Below are 18,895 nucleotides of genomic sequence, written 5' to 3'. Positions count from 1 at the left end.
AATTTGCTAATAGGTGTTGAACAAGAAGTCTTCAAAATCAAGAGACCTTTCATTTGAAATCAAGAAAAAAGGGCTAAACCCTCAAATTAGGGGCTCAAAAGGGCCAAAAGTTTTTCATTTTGAACTTTTTATTGATCAATATGTTGTGAACAATAATGAGGCAAAGGTATTCATTTTAACAATTTTCAACAACATTGCATTAAATTTTTATCGTATGTTACGCAATAAAGGGTAACAAAGGATCAGAACAGAATGTAATAACTTTGATGATAAAGATATTGTGATATAAATCAGAAGAATTAAATTTAATGAAGGAAAACGTAATGCCATTCTCAATTTACGAATATCTCAGCCAAAATCAACTCAAATCTCAACTTATCGAGAAATCCAACAGAAGACCTAGTCGTTGCTCGCATGGAGATCATATATAGTTTTTATGATTTTTTTTTCTTACAAATTTTGAGCACGGGATTTCTCAAGAATGGCTTGATGGATTTCCATGAAACTTGCAGGACTTGTGGGCATAATTTAAACCTGATTCATTTCGCAGCACTGTTAAGGCCTACTATGAGAAATCAACGGAAAATAGACGTGCAAAAAAGGGGGATTATTCTAAAACTGAATTTATTTTAATTAACTGTTTTATTATCACAGACGTTAAATGCAAATGGAAATAGCATAGTATAACCCTCTCTGTACTGTATGCACTTTGGTCCCATCGATGGACAGTCACGTGATGAACGCATAATTCGTGTACTGAATGTAGGTCATGAACAAATTTCAATATCGCAAGGGTATACACTAGTTGAAATTAAAACTTCAAGCTATTAATTGTTTCTGCATACTTTGTAGTTTCTGAAAAGTGCTGCTGCTTTGAATAGAATTTGCATTTTAATAGTTAAATTTTCAGGTAATTAAGTCAATATCGAAATATGTTTGCCTTTTACCAAATACTTTGTGTACTTATAAAATCACGCCCACTTAATAGAAAGCAGCAGCACTTTCCAGGTAAAAAAAATGTCCTTTATCTTTATTCAAAAAATGGTTAAGATCTATTAAGTGTATGCCCTTGCGAAAGTACGAATTAATGAGGCATCTCATTGTAAAATATACGTAACCTGTACATAAAAACATGACATAGTTAATAAAATACATTCTCTTGTTAGTTAATGAATAATCGCACTTAACAAAGGATATGCTTTGGTATTAATCGACTATTTAAAACCTATAAATAATATTTCGTTTAATTATAAAACGCAATTTTCATTGTTAAAAAATTCATCAATCTACCTCTCACAGCACATGAAATACGTCATTTTTACCAAAATAACATCATGTTTACAGGTTCATTGTGATCAGTGCTTTGTTTAAAACCAGCTACATGGGATTAAACTAGCAAGTTTTTTAATGCACTAATAAGTTTTATTGTTATTTATTATGCTAATACAGTTTAAAGTTGCAAATTATTTCATTTTCAGGTATCATGAAAAATACATAAAACTCATATTTTTGTGTGACATCACAGTAATCTTTTTCAAGCCTTAACAATGCTGCGTTTTTTTCTGTTTTGATGACAACCCTTCCAGTCTGGAGATATTGTCGATTTAATGAATATTAGAGGGTCGGGTTGTACCCCATTTTTCTTATGAAAAGCATGAGATAGACACACGAAAGTTTCAGGTATGATAGATATATCTGTAGATATGCCTCTTGCATTTTGTTTATTCCGGAAACGCCGCACGTCGGTTGTCGCTATGGACCGAAAATAGGTATATTGTGAATTGATGAGAGTTTATCACTTCTCCAACAATATCTTTTACCTATAAATATTTTGTTAAAGCATATAGAACAAAAAATAAGTGTCGAATTACATAATCTTTCAAATGATATCTCAAAAATGGCTGGCCCCTATAATAAGGGATCAAGAGGGGCCAGAAGTTTTTTTTTCCTTATATAATTAAAATTATTGAGAATTTGTTATATATTAAAGAAGCAAAGTTGTTCAAAATATCAAGTTCAATCTGTTCTGGTCGTTAAAATACGTCCCACGACGTTATTTCCGGTTAGAAAATGCAAATGCTTGCAGTTATTGACAGGTTTTTAGTAGCATATGTCACTTGAAGCATGAAACTTAATTTTCCATCCGTCGACGTCAATTCTGTACAAACCGGAAATAACAACAAATGGCTTACTTTTGCAATAATTAACATAAATATGGAGGATTTAAACCATTTTTGAACGTCATTACTCTTTTTTTTTTTTTTTGTTAAAATGAAAGTTACTTCAAGTGAAACAGTACAGACGACCTACTCGTTGCTTAGCAACGAGCTTTGCTCTAGTTATTATTGCTTTTTATATTTCTTACCGATTTTGTGCATGCGATTTCTCGGAAACGGTTCGCTCGATTTTCATGATACTTTTAGGACTGATAGAACATCAAACAAACTTGATATATATATTTTTTGTTTTTATGACGTAACTTCCGGATTAAAGATTTAAGTGTTTTTCAGAGGGCCACATTGTGCAATATTTTTCTCAGATATACTTTAAGACAGAAACATAAGACTTTCAGCGACGGTAGACCAACGTGTGCTGATGAGACACATACCTCTTTTTTTCTCCGGAATTGAGCACGTCGGCGCTTGCTATAGCTCGAAAAAAAAGTCCTATTTATAAAGGATTTAGAATTTTTTCACACCTTTTCTGCAATATCTCTCTACACGTTAATATTTTGTAAAGATATTTAGAACAAAAGTTGTAAAGAATGTAACGATCTTTCAAAGGATATCAACTATAAGGGGCTGGCACCTATAATTAAGTGCCTAGAGGGACCGAGGTTTTTTTCCTTAATATCTCGAAAAGTATTGAAAATTTGCGATACGTCAAAGAAGCAAAGTTCTTAAAAATTTCAAGCTTAATCTTTTTTGTCGTTTTTTGGCATGTTTTCTGGTAACATATGTCACTGGAAGCATAAAACTTAATTTTCCGCCTGTTGACATCACTTCTGGTCAAACCGGAAGTAGCAAAAAATGTCTTAATTTTGCAAGAATGAATATAAATTTGGAGGATTTAAATCATTTTTAGCCGTATTGCCTCATTTCTTTAAAAAAAATTAAGTTACTTTCGGTCAAAGAGGACAGAAGACCTACTCGTTGCTTTGCAGCGAGCTTTGCTCTAGTTATTCCACTTTTCATAGTACAGGTCATATTTCAGCTGTGTGTCTTGAATTTGAACGGATTTTTCAGGGATAATGCATCATGTCAATATCTCCATAGGTGTCCTTCACTTTTTCGAAACTTTCGTCGGCTTTTTTGGGGGAAATTTGTATTTTTGAAATGGAATTTTGTCGCAAAAAATTCTGAGAGCGACAATACATATGAAACTGAAACTTACGGACGTAACAGATCATCGAATGTAAATGTGTTGATCGAACTTCATTTTTCGTCGTTCTGACTTCCGGTTTCAAAAGGAAGTGAAATAAAAAAGTCCAATTTTTCAACTTTTTTGTTTTACAATATTTCTCTTTGGGATTCACAAGGTTGATAGAGTATATTTGAAGAAGATGTTTTCAATATCTTTATGCATGCATTTGTTGCAAAGATATGTTCTAAACTTTGTTTCATTGTTGGGGGTTCGAATCCCGCTGGAGGCGTTGCAAATTTTTTTCTCTGTTTCTGTCTTTTTTCAGTTGCATTTGACTTTTCTCTCCTTTTAAACATGCATGGAAGATTTTGCCTATTTTTAAAAGATGTATTTTAAGATATTGAGTGGAATAAATGTAATACTCATGATCTATGTTGGGAGACTGCTGTAAATGAATTTCAACGTAAAAAAAATACATTCTGAAATCCATTTTATGGCTGAGTACAAGATCTTTCAAAGGATATCTTGGCAAAAAGGGCTGACCCCTGAATAAAGGTATCTTAAGGGTCAAAAGCTTTTTCCTGATATCTCAAAAAGTATTGAGAATTTGTTATACATCAAAGAAGCAAAGTTATATAAAATGTCAGGTAGAATTTATAGAGGTAATCAAAATACACCTGGTGACGTCACTTCTTGCCAAACCGGAAGTTTTCAGAAAATGTATATTTTTACCGTTCTTGACACGTTTTTTTTAGAAATATTTGTCACTTGAAGCATAAAACCTTTCTTTCGTCGAATTCACTTCCGATCGAACCAGTACATGTAGCAGGAAATGGCCTACTTTTGCAATTATCAACACAGAATTCGAAAATCTAAATCTTTCGAGACGTCACATCTCTCTTTTTCTTTAAAGTAACTTCCTTTTAAACAGGACAGAAGACCCCCTCGTTGGTTTGCAACGAGCTTTGCTCTAGTTATTATTAACTATTAAGTGCACACGATTTCTTGTCATAAAACTTTCATTAATGAAGGCACATGCTATGAACTTAAAGCTGGGTTTTTTTCTATTTGATGATGTCACTTCTGGTCGCGAGTAATTAAAGATTTTCTTTTTTTTAAATGAAATTTTTTCCTTGCCCTTGCCATTGTTTACCAGAAGTAGTTTTAAAATATGCATTTTTGAAAAAAAGAAGCATTTTGAAATGTGTATAGCATAGACTTATAGGGTGTTTCAAGTCATTTTATATCCATCGGAAGTTAGGTCTTAAAAACAGAAAGTTGTGTGTTGAATAAACCGGCAGTTGTTCAGAAATTCGTGATTTTCATTGAAAATTTTAGAAAAGTCATGAACACACTCATTGTGGAAAAGTGTTTTGAGCACGTCAAAAGTCCAAAAAACAAACAAGCAGAACAAGCAGGGTCCTCCAAAACATGCAGGTGGGATCAGCCGCAATGGAGGAGTTTAAATCCCCTGTCATCCGCCCACACCTGTTGTGTGTTTCTTGTCTCCATCGGGTAATAACTGAAAAAAATCCTTAAAGAAAGGCTTGGTAGGTTTTACATTTTAACATAGTTCGATAGTCGTTAAAATTACGAGTAAATTGATATACAACACATCTTCTATATCTCTCACTATCTAGAGATATTACTAAAAATAGCTTAGTTTACAACTGAGAGCTCGCACTGAAACTAGCTGTATACCGGAAGTGACGTGTGTGACGTCACAAGTGTGACTTGCCGAATTACACGGATGAATCATGTCGAAGAAAAGAAGGGGAAAATTGTTCGTTACTGCGCGGGTTGCACATCATCACATAATGATTATGTGTCCTTACACGATTTTGCTTAGGAGAATTGACCAGATATCCGTCGGCAATGGATTAGATTTCTTAAAACTATACAGAAAGATTTCACCAGTCGGACCCCTCATTCTGTTCTCTGTGAGAAACATTTCACTCACCACTGCTACCCTATGGAATACATGATGAAGAAGTCAATCGTATGGAGCTAAAGAAAATTACATTTTGTCCACGATGCTGTGCCCACTATTTATTTCGCCGAAACACTGAATCCTTATACATGTAGGAAAGAGATCTTCCTCAGACTTATGTCTGCAGCAACAACATAGCGTCCTTCGCAAAAAAAGAAAAATGTGATCGAACGGCTTTTCTTAAAATGGAATGCTTTGGGGTAAGTTTGAAAATCTAAATGCTTATTCTTTTATGTAAATATAATTATTTGCAATGCGAATATTTCAACTTTTGCTCATATGCATGTATTTTCACTGTACCCCCCCCCCCCCTCCCGAAATTTATATACAACTATGATTTATGTGATTGTTGAACGTGTAATAAATGCACCAAATGTTGATTTGTATCAATCAAAGTGCTCCGGGGTCAAATAATTATGATTAACAAAGGAAAAGATAGGGTAAGACCAGTATTTTGCCCCCGATTTGGGGTGTCTTTCAGAAATATCCAACAGTTTATCCATGAAAACCTGTTTTCGTCCCTGCCACAAAATGAGTGTTGGTTTTAAGATTTAGAATTTACAAGGATCACAGTGAGGTCAGGAAAAAGGTCAATTTTCGAAATTTCTCATTTTTATGCAAATTTTCATTAATTTTACTACACATTCTCTTTCGGAAAAATAGAGAACACGCTTGCCTATCTACGAAATTTATTTATTTTATACATTGATATCAGATGCACTATATGTGTAAAAATCTCAGATAGGCAAGCTTGTGCCCTATCTTTTCCGAAGAGAAATGTATCCCAAATATGATGAAATTCCACCAGAATGGAGGAAATTCGAGAAAATATCCTATTTCTGCACCCTCTAGAGGCTTCCATGTAAGCTTTGAATTAAAATTAGTGCTTGTCTTAAAGATATCATCATTTTAACTTCTTAACTACAAACTATCACAATTTTACCAGTGTTCTGATTTTTACATCAAATAAGGGGCTAGATTCGGCTCTTACCCTATCTTGTCCTTTATAAAAGCTGAATAAGGCATTGGTAAGCTCTACATATTTTTCTTTTACCTTTTTACAGACTGTGGAATCATAGGAGTCACAACATGATCATGTGCAGTGTACAACAAATGAAACTGGCTCACAGACAGACATTATTGAACCAGATGATCAGGAATTTGATCAGGTATATTTATCAAGCATATTTCTCATATTGTATGTTAACACTCGTCTTACTTAAAATTAAATATTACAATTTTTAGACTGCAAGAAGAAGATCCGATATTGGACTTGAGATAAGTGACAGCAAGCATGTTCCAAAGAGATCTAAGAATTAAAAAAAAATCAGTCGATTGTAACAAGGATGAATGTATTAAATACTGGTAGTCTAATCAATATTATTTTTTTTCATTTAGACCCCTTATTTGAAATATTATACATATCTAGTAATTTTTATTACAATGTATCTTGTAGCATTGCTTACATATAATGATTAGCCCATGTAGTTCTACTTCCTCACATATATGTAGCACATACAATTTGTTAGTTATTGATATTGTTTCATGGCCCCGGGTATCAATATCTCAGTGGCTAGAGAATATTTTTTGCTTTAATTCATCAGTAAGATGTGTAAAGAATGAGGTTTGACTGTATATACAAAATTATTTATTTGAAGGTTACATTGACAAATTATTGAAAGTGGTCATAACTTCAGCAGAGAATCAGACCATGAACTCCAGTGGTATCATGCTGAACAATGTTCCACCTCCAATTTCGATGCTTATGAAAGACCCAATAAATACACTACTATCCAAGAAAAACTTTCAAGATTCTAAAGACATGGTGCTTTAATCGATCGATATAATGTATGTTTGGAAAAAGTAATCCATTGAAAAGGCTTTACTGTACAAGCAAGTTGAGTGAATAACGTTGATGAGTAAAAGTACCGTGGCCTATTTTTAAATCAAGATTTTTACTTAACACGTGCATAAAATACGTTGTACATACCCTGATTTATTTAATAATGAATCAAAATAAAATATGTTTTTAAAGATACTGTATGACATATCGCTTCAAAAATGTGTTTTCACATACTTTTAATGTGAAGAAAAGAACGGGGTTTAGATATATTTTTGCTCATTAATATGAAAAGGAATATTTTTTCTTTCTTTGAGAACAAAAATGTTTTTAAAAAACAGGATTTCATTGATTGTACATTGAACTCAATTGCCTTTTAAGAGGAAGAAGGACCATTTGCTTACAAAATACCTGTTTTTCAATTATATTCATATTTTGTATATCCCTAATTTAGTTTGTCCCACATACATGAAAGCAGATATATCAATAGGTTTCTAGACGACTTATTTTTGAGATATATGTGACAAATACTTTGCCCAACAGTGTATGAATGAACGTTTGATTCTCCATGTTTTGGTCCCATCACTCGGTCCCTAACGGAAATTTTCTAAGATAAATAAAATATATGTCAGCGAACATGTATCTTTTAAAATATTTTAGAGTATGAATAGGGTTGAAATTCGAAAAAGCAAGATTCTTTTGTCACATCGCATCTGGAGACAGAAATTTACGTATTTTTTATGACAACTTAAACAATAAAAAAATCCTACAGTCCCTGAAACGTTCTACTTTCCCATTTTTCCGTTCGCTCACCGTGCGTTCACCGTTCGCTCTCCGTTCACAGTTTTTTTGTGTTCACCGTTTACCGTGCGCTCCAGTTCACCGTTCACAAAACGTTCACCGTTCGCTCTTCGTTCCGTTTACTTTGCGTTTACCTTGCGTTCACCGTTCACTTATCGTTCAGTCTTTATTGTCATTCAGAACTCCGAAGTGAAAGGATTCATTTTTTTGATGGTAAGGATTTGCACGTTTTTTATTAAATAACAAAGATATCGTGTTTGAAGAATAATTATTTCAATGCAAAAAGTATCTACGATATTTATATTTCTATTATTAAAACTATTATGAAGCTGTTGCTTTATCCATAAAATTTCCCTGGAAAATAATAAATTTAGAACCTACATGTAAGTATTGCTGCCACTTGAAAAAAATAATTGTAAGTATGTACGACATAACAAGTCGTACGTAAGACATAATAAGTCATACGAACGAGATTCTAAGTCGTACGTACGACATAATAACTCGTATGAACGAGATACTAAGTCGTACGTACGACATACTTAGTCGTACGTACCACATAATAAGTCGTACGAACGAGATAATAAGTCATACCTACGACATAATAAGTCGTATGAACGAGATACTAAGTCGTACGTACGACATAATAAGTCGAGCTAGGTTTACACCATTTTTCCCTGTATTTATCGAAGTGGTAATTGTTTTATGAATCTTAAACTACATGTACGCATGCATGATAATTGTAAGTGGAGTTAACGTTTGTAATTCACAGGGGGAAATCCAACATGAAATTAAGCACTTTTGAGTTTGCAGTTATTTGCTACTAAACTTAAAATTATATTGTACAGAATGGTATACTATTTCGTCCAATAAACAGAATATTTTACATGCCTCTACATGTACAATGTCAGTACGAATTTAATTGATGCAAAGCATCAAATTGGCTGCAAAGCTAAAAACTTTCACATGCAGGAAAGCACGTCAAGATATTCAAAGCTGAAATAGTTTTTTAATTCTATTTCAGGCTGTTCAAAGGAAAATAAAAAATAATTTTACCGCATTTGCTCATAAATAGATTTATCGATGTTAAAAAAAATCATGTTCATTGATGTATAAGAAGAATTTATTGTCATCAAAATGAAGATGTAGGCCTGTCCGAGCCTCGATACCCTGGATCTTGATTGCGTGATAATTCTCATGGTTTCTGCAGAGCAGGCTATGCTGCAAACCGCAGTGCAAAATTAAAAAAAAAATCTTCATGATCTTTGTGTCATTTGAAGATGTAGAGCAAATTCAAAACAATTTTACCTAGAAGTTGAAAAACTTTTCACTTATTTTATTCACCATGCACTTTAACCACATCATCATTATCCGTAAAATCAAGAGATTTCTATTCAAATCATACACACTCTCAGGCTGGGGAGTGTCTGAGGTAAACTCTTTTTATATGACCATAAATCGTCGATGATCATGAGATATTAATGACAATGAAATTGAAATATATTTCAACATTTATTATTAAGTTTAAACAAGTTTTTAAAATATTTTGCGCATGATTTTTACTTGTTATAATTTACGAATTATTTTATTGAAGTAATAAAAAAACGTTTCATTTCACCATGTGCACTCTCTAACACAATCACACAAAGATTGGCCGCTACCGCAGCCGGTAATAATTACCTGTTTTATATGTATGAACTTTTACATAGAAGAGCGGCTAAACATATACATCTAGATAGAATGTTCTATCGTTAAAATGATATTGTCCTACGGACCCGGTTTAACGATAGAATTCGTCCCATGTATCTGCAATGTAGCAAAATAAGATTGGCTAATAAGCTGCCGAGGAAAGAAATTATGAATCAAATAACTATTATATACCACCAAAATGTTATTTCACGCCTCAGTATGACATCGCCTCGATTAGATTAAGCTTTAACACAGAACAACATTTTGTCTGTTTGAAATTCGTCTCCTACGTCGCCATTGTTGCGGAAATTGTCACTCGCGCATGCGCAGAGCTTCTGAAAAGAAATGAATATTAATGAGCCCAAAGATAGCGATTTCCTTATATGGAAAAGGGCTACTACGAACGTTTACAACTTTGTTTTGAAGCTTGCAGGTACTGTTACTTTAATATCTGAATGCTGTCAGCGATGCGGAGATAAATAAATATAGAAAAAATAACATATTTTGCAAAATAAACACGATAAGCGCCATACAAATTCAATAACATTAACACAGCTGCATGAAAACACATTCATTGATGAGGATGGGACCAAAAAATTACCAGGGTGCAACAAGTTATAATGGATTGTGGGAAAAGAGCTTGCGAAAGGGGTAATAATGAAAAATGGACTCCAACAGTTGCATAAGTTGTGGAAAGTTGTTCCATTCTGCAAAAAAACCCATTGACAAGAGAAGTTTAGCTGTAAAACTTCAAAAACTTGACAGGACTGTTAAAGATGTGCTGGAAAAGGACCTTGGGGTACAATTCACACCAGAGCAGAAGAAAAAAAGATTTCTTTGCCAACAATGTCTGTGGACAATAACCAGTTATGCACAATCTCATGAAGCCAGTGTCCAGGCCTTAAGAAAAGTTAGAGAAGCAACACATGGCCCATCATATCTTGCCAAAAAATTAAGGAGCCCTATTCCTACACCAAGAAAGATAAAGAAGATGAGGGTATTGTCTCCAGAAAAGGTAATATTCATATTTACAATGAGATTTAGTTGTTGTTTTTCTTTATTTAAGTATAATATCATTATAGTAAATAAATCTCAATTATTAAAAATCTGCTATCTAAGCATCCATAAGCTAATGCTTTATAATATATATATATATATATATATATATATATATATATATATATATATATATATATATATATATATATATATATACATGTGTGCTATTCATATGTAGATGTGGGGTTGGTGTGTGTGTTTGGGGGGGGGGGGGGGTTAGGGCATGGTGGTCTGAACCCTTTTGAATTTGCAGAGTTAATAAATTTCTTAATGTATAGACGCCAGGCCCTCACCCCCAAAAATTAGATTTTTCATGTTTGGAAAATTAGATTAGTTGGGTTTTTTTTTGTTTGTCAAGAATTTTGGATTGGAATTTCTTTTTCTGATTGGTTGGAACCCCCCCCCCCTGGAAACAATTATTGGATCTGAGCCTGCTATAATTCAATGTGAACATAATTCTGTGTCAAATTTTTTTTTTTAACAAACTTATATAATGCTCTCAATTATTTAGTTTAGATTATATATTTATAATTTTTATTAATGTACTAAGGCTACATCAACTACCCTTCATGGCATGTCAGAAGAAAATCAAGAAAACTTGTCCCCAGTACAGAGAAAGAAGAAAAAGGTACTTTTAATAAAATTATATTACACAATATAATTATTACATTGTGTAATACATGTTAAATTATAACAAAAATCATACAATGACTAAATTTCCTTTCCACAGTTTCAGCTGTTTTAATTTTAAATGAACTACATTTTAAAGCCTTTTATATATACATGTAACTATGTACTCTATATATATTATTCATTGCTTATAATCTGTGATTTATTATGATATGTAAAATTTAATTGTAGCAAGGCCACTGACTTTAAGTTACTGTATCAATAATGCATTTTATTTTGTAGTTGACAAAAGCTGGAGTTGTTGTTAACAGAGCTCTCACATACTTGAGGCTTCGGCAGTATCAGAGAGGGTTAAAGCTTCTCTTGAACACACGGACAGGAGCTGTAAAGGCTTTCTGTAATCTTATTAGAGATACTGTTCAAGATGAAATGAGGGTGTTCCTCCAGCAAGAAGGTTCTAATTTTGGTGCCCACAAATCAGTTGAGGAGTGGAAGGGGTTCAGTTGGGGTGACTTTCTTCTTGAAATGAAAGAACACTGCCCGTTATTGACATCTTCTTTGCTTGGATCAGTAACATCGAAACGCACAGTCGAGACTGTTTCTCTGAGGGCAAAACCCAAAATTTCAGCAGTACCTACAATCTGTACAGTTATGGCCATTCTGGCTTACCAAGGCAATCAAAGGAAGATGTCAAATTTGCAGGAATTAAATTCTGTACAGATGTGGTTGGCAAGTTGCAAACGACAAGTAAGTATTTTTGATAAAAACTTTTCAAAGAAAAATTGTATCATGATGAATCAATTCAGGAAAGCAGTATGTTATATGATTCATGTCACAAAGTGTTAAATCATGTACATGTATATAAATGTTAATTCAGAAAGAAATGAACATCCTGGAGACAACATTAATTTTGAGAACAGAATCGTTAATTTAATTGATTTCATATTACAGCTATTTGCCAAATTTAATCATTTGGGTCTGTGTGTTGGCATTCATGCTACCAGGAATGCTGTGGACAGAATCAGACACAACTTCGATTCAAAAGTGATGGAATGGAGAAATGCAGTAACCGATCAGTTACTTTTGCCATCAGATGTGTCCACAGCAGAAACCATTCCATATGGAGAAGATAGCTCGACACCGATGTCGGTTGACACACCAGCTCAGTCACCTGTCAGGAAACCAAGGTCACCACTGAAAATACCAACACATGTAAGCAGTGATTCAGATGAGCCAAGTAGTGTATCCAATATGGTATCTGACGTTAGCAGCGTATCATCTGACACTGATCATGGTAATGATAATTTTTAATAAAGAATACTATAGTATATGACAACAAATTAATTTTTAATTTGTATGCATAGATCTATAGATTGAAATTATTATGTTGACATTTTGTGTAGGTAAACCTTGTTACTCCATATGCTTTGACAACGTAAATCAGAAAACAACTGTTCGGCATCAGACAAGGGATAAGAAGAACAAAATGTATAATATGGTGCAAGCTTACGCAGCCTTGGATCGCATCAGTACATTGCACTTAAGTGATGCCTCCCCCACGCCTGAGGATGTGCTGAATATTCCCTTGGAGAGATGCCTCCCATGCGAAATGGATGAAGTGGATCTCCGTTCCCAACTGACAGTTTTGGTTGAACGAATCCTCTGCAAGAGAATTCCTTTTTTTCAAGGAGAAGAAGATAATGTCCTGTCCCACATCCCTCATCAATTTTCTCAGAAATCCTCTGAGAAGAGTGAAATGGTAAGTATTAAATTATGAAGTCAAAATTTTGAAATATAATAGAAAAGTATGTTTATTAATGCAGGCACATGACTGATTGTATATGTATGTTTAAATATATATATGCAGTATAAATGAAAATACATTTATTTTTAAGGTACTCCTAGGTGTCTTAGACAAAGATGAAAGCAAAATTGGAGATGCCATTGACATTGTGAATGACTACCATAAGTATGTTCCCCTGAAGCCTGATGGATCGCCATTAACTCTTCCCCTCCATGCTGATGGATTAAGTTGCGAAAGAGTCAATGATTCTCAGAATGCCCGCATCAATGGAACTACAAAGTGGCTACAGCTTCAGGGACTCATTCCAAACATTCAGGAATGGCACAAGAGATGCCTGCTTCTCCAGGTTGGTTTCACTTTGTTGAGTAATTTGTAATAAAACATTTTGACCAAATTAAGAATCAAACATGTTAGGATTGGCAGCGTTTTAAATAAATTCAATAAAACTTTTTCTATAGCTTTTTGAAAATAATTTTAGGACATGTATGATGAATTGTACTCTGGGAAAAGTTCAAGAGAAGTGGGAACCTTATTTCACCTGAAAAACTACTTCGAACACAGAAATGTTTCATCAAATGTGAAGGACTCTTTTAATTACGATGAGGATTTTTTAGAATTTTGTACCGAGGGATACATCACTTTGCTTGCCCTCCATATTCTAGGAATGGACACACTCCATGATGTGCCAGACACACAAGACAATCTCATGTGTTTACATGATACATCTAGCAAAATAATTGATATGGTTTTTCAATCTGCAATGCCAACTGTACAGAACATTCTGAAAACCTCGGATGAAATGCTGGATGACTCCTATCCCTATTGTGTGTGTAAGAAAGAACAGCATGGTGCCATCATGGTCTTCTGTGAGAACAGAAACTGTCCCAGAGGTGTTTGGTTTCATATTGACTGCATAGATATGGAAGAGGATGATATTCCTGAAGGTGTATGGTTTTGCAGTAGTGGTTGTGAGAAGGAAAAGTCTGCCAAAAAGAATAAGAAGAAGACTGTGGCAAATAATTTGCGAGACATGAAGTTGGATTATACCCTCCTTCTTATTTGGAAAGGTCTCTCTCAAATTTCAAGAAAAGATTCCATTAGGGAGAATAATGGAAAGATGATTATAACCCACTGGAAATTTGACCTGCTGCAGTTCTTTACCAAACACCACCCAAAGTACTTCTTGCTGTGCACAAGACTATTACTTGCAATCAACGGTGCGGTTTCTCCAAGACTACAGAAAACTTTAGTTTGGAACAGAACTGTTAACGTAAATGGAGGCAGAGGAAAGAATATTGAGATGGACCTCCAGATGGAGTACTTCAATAAGGAGTACAAAGGTACTTGTAGTATCATATTACAGTATAATATGCTTTCAGCAAAGTGCCAGCTGAGAATAACAAGTTAATTTCATTATGAACATAATTTATTTCTACCAACTGCAATATAAATCTCTTTGTTTTAACTATGATTTCATTTTAAACCCATATGTTATAAGGTATTTAAAGGCTTCTAATTGAAAAATTATAAAAATTAATATTGTTTCTGTTTTCAAACACAATATTAGTACATGTAAAGTTAAATTATTTGACTCTCCTTTTTACAATTATAGAAAGTGTTAAAGATGCAGCTGGTCACCTGACACCAGACACTATTGCGAGGCACAGCCAGATGATAGGAGTTGGAAAAGAGGTGAGCAAAGTTTATGATATCAATGTGAGTGGTATGTCTGGCCGCACCATCCATAAAGGGGGACAATCTGATAGAACAAAAGACATTGAGGAATTCATCAACATTTTACTTCCTGAGGATATCTTTACCACCCACCCTGGTAGACACCATAAAAGTTTTCCTGATGTCGAGCTCAACGTGTACCAAAAAGCTCTTCCAAAGAACATCCGTGAAAGGCTAAAAAGAATCAGAAAGGAAGAAAGTAAGAAGCTAAGGAGGAGAGAAAGGATGCTGGAATTATAGAAGGCCACTCTCAGCTGTTTTGGAAACTTGCTCTCAAGTCAATCCATCCTCAAACCTCACTGAAAAACATTTTCACCAAAATGTGCATTAACTTTCATTTGAAAAACATATGGGTTTGATTAATAAGATTCTTTTAATTGTTTATCTGTGAAATTTCAAAATAAGTGCTCTTTTGACCAAAGAAAATTAAAAGATATTGCGATTGTGAGCAGTATTTTTCAGGAATTTAAAGAAGACCTTAAAATTGTTTATGATAAAGAATTTCATTAGAGTAAAATAAAGTCAGTGTTATTAGCATTGATTAAGTTGTTTGTGATTACATAGATTTGAAATTCTGCTGTTTTATTTTTAATATCCTATAAATTGTTCGATGGTAAATTTTCCTTACTATGGCATTTTTACAATTGTTCTGTTTTAGTACAGTGTATAATTATAGTTATTTTTATGCCATTCCAAAGTTCTTTTAATTTTATTCATCTTAAATGTAGAATAATGTACTGATAATTCTTTGCAAACAAGCCAAATATTCAACTGATTTTGGAAATATATGTATACTGATATGATGTGTAGGGAAAAAAAGTGGGTTTTATCCAAAATTGAATTTTTAATTTTTTGTTTGAAAGTTACTCTTGAAATGTTTATAATTAAAGTCCATTCGCTAAATACAGAAATGATGCAATGTTATTCAGTCTTGTTTTTTTTTTTCATTTATCCCACAATATAAAAAATGCTTCTTCCCCTGGCTTTGGAATTGGATTGGGGTATGAACTAAATTTTTTGCTTTGGCAAATGTGGTTACACAAGCAGTTAAGTGTTATAATTGGTAGGGACACAAGTCTTCAAAGAAAGCTGTCAAACCGGCTTTAAAAATAATGTTTGTTTGCTCTCTCCTGACTCAGGCTGAAAAAATGGGGTCAATGGGTAAATTAGAATTTTTTTTTCCCTGACATTTTCAAAATCGATACTAAATTTTCAAATATATTTACTGAAATGCATAAAAAACAAATAATTGTTTACTGGGGGTTTGAAATTTTTTTTGAGTCAGTCAATTGGTGTTAGCCAGTGTGTCAGAAGAGGGCAATCAAACAATTTTTTAAGGATGGTCTCATACTGAGTCAACCCCCCCCCAATAGAATTTACTATTTAGTATATAACACTTGAATGATTTCTCTTCTTTCATTATACTGTATACATGGCTATTTCCATCCCACTTTATGTTTGCCCTTTCACGCTTGTAAGCAATTTTGCCAAATTTTAAATTTGCCCAGTCACAGTGTTGTTTAATAAAGTATACAGTATTCTTTGAATATTAACCCCTTATAAAATTCATCCAAACAAGGAAAGGCAAAAGGAACAAAAATTTCTCTGTAAACAGTATATGAAAGTTTGAACACAATCCAAAGAGTTTATAAGGCCAAATATACTTTTGCAATTGCATTTATTTTTTTAATTCACTATTGTGAATTAAACCAAAAATAAAATGTACAAATTTTTACCTTCTATTGTTTAATATACAAATCATGGCAGTAGAATTGTAAAACTGTAGAATTAGCAGAGTTGATATATAAGATGAAGGGTCAATATTAGTGACAAAATATCACCTTTAAGGAAGGTAACAAAAATCAGAGAAATTATATACAAATTAACAAATGTCTTTTAACTAGGGCCAGATATTCATATTGCATGATGCAAAACATTTTCTCCACAAGTTAACAAAGTAAAAAATGAAACAGTAGAGCATCTATGCTCTCCTTTTCAGGAAACTATCTAAGATGTTTTTACTCTTCTTTGAGCATTTACATCTGTCAATGCATTTGCTACAACATGTACATTTGGAACAGGCACATAACTTATCACAAGTGTCATGATTAGTTGGTTTGTCTGCAGTGATGGCCACGAGGGCAGATTCTGGGATTCCTTTTAGTAGAAAGTTTCGTAGAAGTACCTCTCGTAGGCAATGTACAGGGGACTCCTTGTCGACTATTTTCTTAAGTGAGTCGTCTTGGCATTTGTTTTCACTTCTCTTGAATGAGTAGCAAATGGCATATCCATTTCTTCCATCTCTGGCACACCTCCCAATCTCTTGCCAGTAACATAAAGAGGAAGAAGGCAGCCCCCAGTGGATAATAAGATCTACATCCTTGATGTTCACTCCCATTCCAAATGCTACTGTGGATATCAATAATTTCAGATGCCCGCTGGTGGAAATGAACTGCTCCATAATTCTTTTCTTGGAGATATCGTCTGTATTTGCATGGAACATCTCGACAATCCTGTTTTCTGGTATTCTTTCTCCACCGAAAAAAATTCCTTCTTCCAATTCATCAAGCAACCATGTGAACATCTGCTGACAAGTGTTGATTGACCTGACATAAATAATCATCTTTTTCACATTTGTGGGTTCTTGCTTGAGGTGATCTGGAAGCCATTTCAGTTCCTCTTCAAAATTTTCAACAACTTGCTCCAGATGAAGAAATATGTTTGGCCTGAAAAAACATAAAGCATCATTACAAGAAAACATAAGAATATTGAGTACAGTATTACTAAATATTGAAATTGTAACAAAATTAAAACAACCTTAAGTTGTGATATGAAATCTATAATGCAGTCAGAAAATCTTGTATTAAAAACAAACTGTCAGAAAATCTTACTGCTTTTCTCAGCATATAGAATACTTCCTATTAAATAAAATTATATGTATATATGTGGCAGTCAGCTGGGTTTGATGGCCAGTGGCCAGGTAGCTCGGTAGAACACTTGACCAGAGATTTATAGACTTCTTAGATCAGCACTGTATTCACTCTGTGTAAGAAATATGTTAATGTGTATCCATAATACCTGTCTGGCAGTGCAGCCACAACATGTGTATTTTCTTCAGTCAATCCTAAAACTTCAAACAAGTCTTCTTGGATTTTCTTAGTGGCAGTAGCTGTTAGGACTAATGTTGGTGCAGACAGCCAGCTTTGTAATGTGGACACTCTTCTGTAATCTGGTCGAAAGTCAAGACCCCTGAAAAGTTTAATTTTACATGAACACTGAACAGTAATGTGCCCAGGTGTCAGCTATACCTGATTTATGCAATAACATGATTTATTTCCTTTATTTCTTAACTTGCTGTTCATATTCATAGTGTACATTAAAACAAGAAACATAATTATAATTACCACTGGGAAATACAATGTGCCTCATCAAACACAACAACTGACATACTGCTCTTCCTAATCATTTTTTTCCATCTTGGCAACACAGCAGCTTCTGGTGACGAAAAAATTAAACTGCTACTTTCAAATTCTGAAAAAGAAATTTAATTGTTTATAAATTACATCAAGTCCCTCATAAGTACCAAATAAGCTAATTTTATACAAAGATGAACAGATTTCAGACATATTTCAATATTATACATAAAAACAACAATTATATCTGAATCACTTTCTTAACAAGTGAATTAAGTTTGCAAGCACTTGTGCATGAATATATAATATTATTAGAGTTCTTGGATTATGTTTATTTATCAACAAGTTCACCAACAGACAATTTGACAAAATTTTAATTGCATGATGTAATTAAGATACTGACCCCCACCACCACCTTTTATAATTTTTAAAATCCTTAATAGCATATCCTACTTCAATAAAAATTACAATATGTATTTTTTGTTATATAATATTACCTTCAGCTGAGCATGTGTCCAAAAGGGCTGTAGATTTTACTCCATGCTCTGATAAAGATTGCACTTGGTCTTGCATCA

The 18,895-nt window shown here is 33.6% G+C and overlaps 2 protein-coding genes across 3 annotated transcripts; one reads left to right on the top strand and one right to left on the bottom strand.

Moving 5' to 3' along the window:
- Positions 1-11,666: 11,666 nt before the first annotated feature.
- Positions 11,667-15,665, top strand: LOC134273511 (uncharacterized). Of its 2 annotated transcripts, none has more exons than XM_062755710.1 (6): positions 11,667-12,116; positions 12,321-12,663; positions 12,773-13,128; positions 13,265-13,519; positions 13,652-14,513; positions 14,786-15,665. In XM_062755710.1, exons 1-6 carry the CDS (start codon positions 11,799-11,801, stop codon positions 15,145-15,147), a joined length of 2,496 nt encoding a protein of 831 aa, XP_062611694.1. In that variant the 5' UTR covers positions 11,667-11,798; the 3' UTR covers positions 15,148-15,665. The 2 variants fall into 2 exon arrangements, with proteins under 2 accessions (XP_062611694.1, XP_062611695.1); XM_062755711.1 differs by having other exon boundaries at positions 14,790-14,901.
- Positions 15,666-16,722: 1,057 nt separating this feature from the next.
- LOC134273510 (probable ATP-dependent DNA helicase RecS) lies at positions 16,723-18,893 on the bottom strand. The gene is made up of 4 exons (XM_062755709.1): positions 18,818-18,893; positions 18,312-18,438; positions 17,986-18,156; positions 16,723-17,633 (listed from the first exon to the last, which is right to left on the bottom strand). Exons 1-4 carry the CDS (start codon positions 18,891-18,893, stop codon positions 16,889-16,891), a joined length of 1,119 nt encoding a protein of 372 aa, XP_062611693.1. The 3' UTR covers positions 16,723-16,888.
- Positions 18,894-18,895: the final 2 nt, after the last annotated feature.

This window comes from Saccostrea cucullata, unplaced genomic scaffold (genome assembly GCF_032062105.1).
Source record: "Saccostrea cucullata isolate Sc308-1 unplaced genomic scaffold, CSIRO_AGI_Scuc_v1 ctg8003, whole genome shotgun sequence".
In the NCBI taxonomy this organism is placed as follows: Eukaryota; Metazoa; Mollusca; class Bivalvia; order Ostreida; family Ostreidae; genus Saccostrea; species Saccostrea cuccullata.
The sequence above is the reverse complement of the archived record's forward strand: the minus strand, read 5'-3'. Positions and strand labels throughout refer to the sequence as shown.

Coding starts and splice junctions, on each gene's coding strand:
- LOC134273511 (XM_062755710.1), top strand. CDS start 11,799: ATGAGGGTGTTCCTCCAGCAAGAAGGTTCTAATTTTGGTGCCCACAAA. Junction 12,117..12,320: donor TGGCAAGTTGCAAACGACAA/GTAAGTATTTTT, acceptor TTCATATTACAG/CTATTTGCCAAATTTAATCA. Junction 14,514..14,785: donor CTTCAATAAGGAGTACAAAG/GTACTTGTAGTA, acceptor TTACAATTATAG/AAAGTGTTAAAGATGCAGCT.
- LOC134273510 (XM_062755709.1), bottom strand. CDS start 18,893: ATGCAAGACCAAGTGCAATCTTTATCAGAGCATGGAGTAAAATCTACA. Junction 18,439..18,817: donor GGACACATGCTCAGCTGAAG/GTAATATTATAT, acceptor TTTCTTTTTCAG/AATTTGAAAGTAGCAGTTTA. Junction 18,157..18,311: donor GCACATTGTATTTCCCAGTG/GTAATTATAATT, acceptor TAAACTTTTCAG/GGGTCTTGACTTTCGACCAG.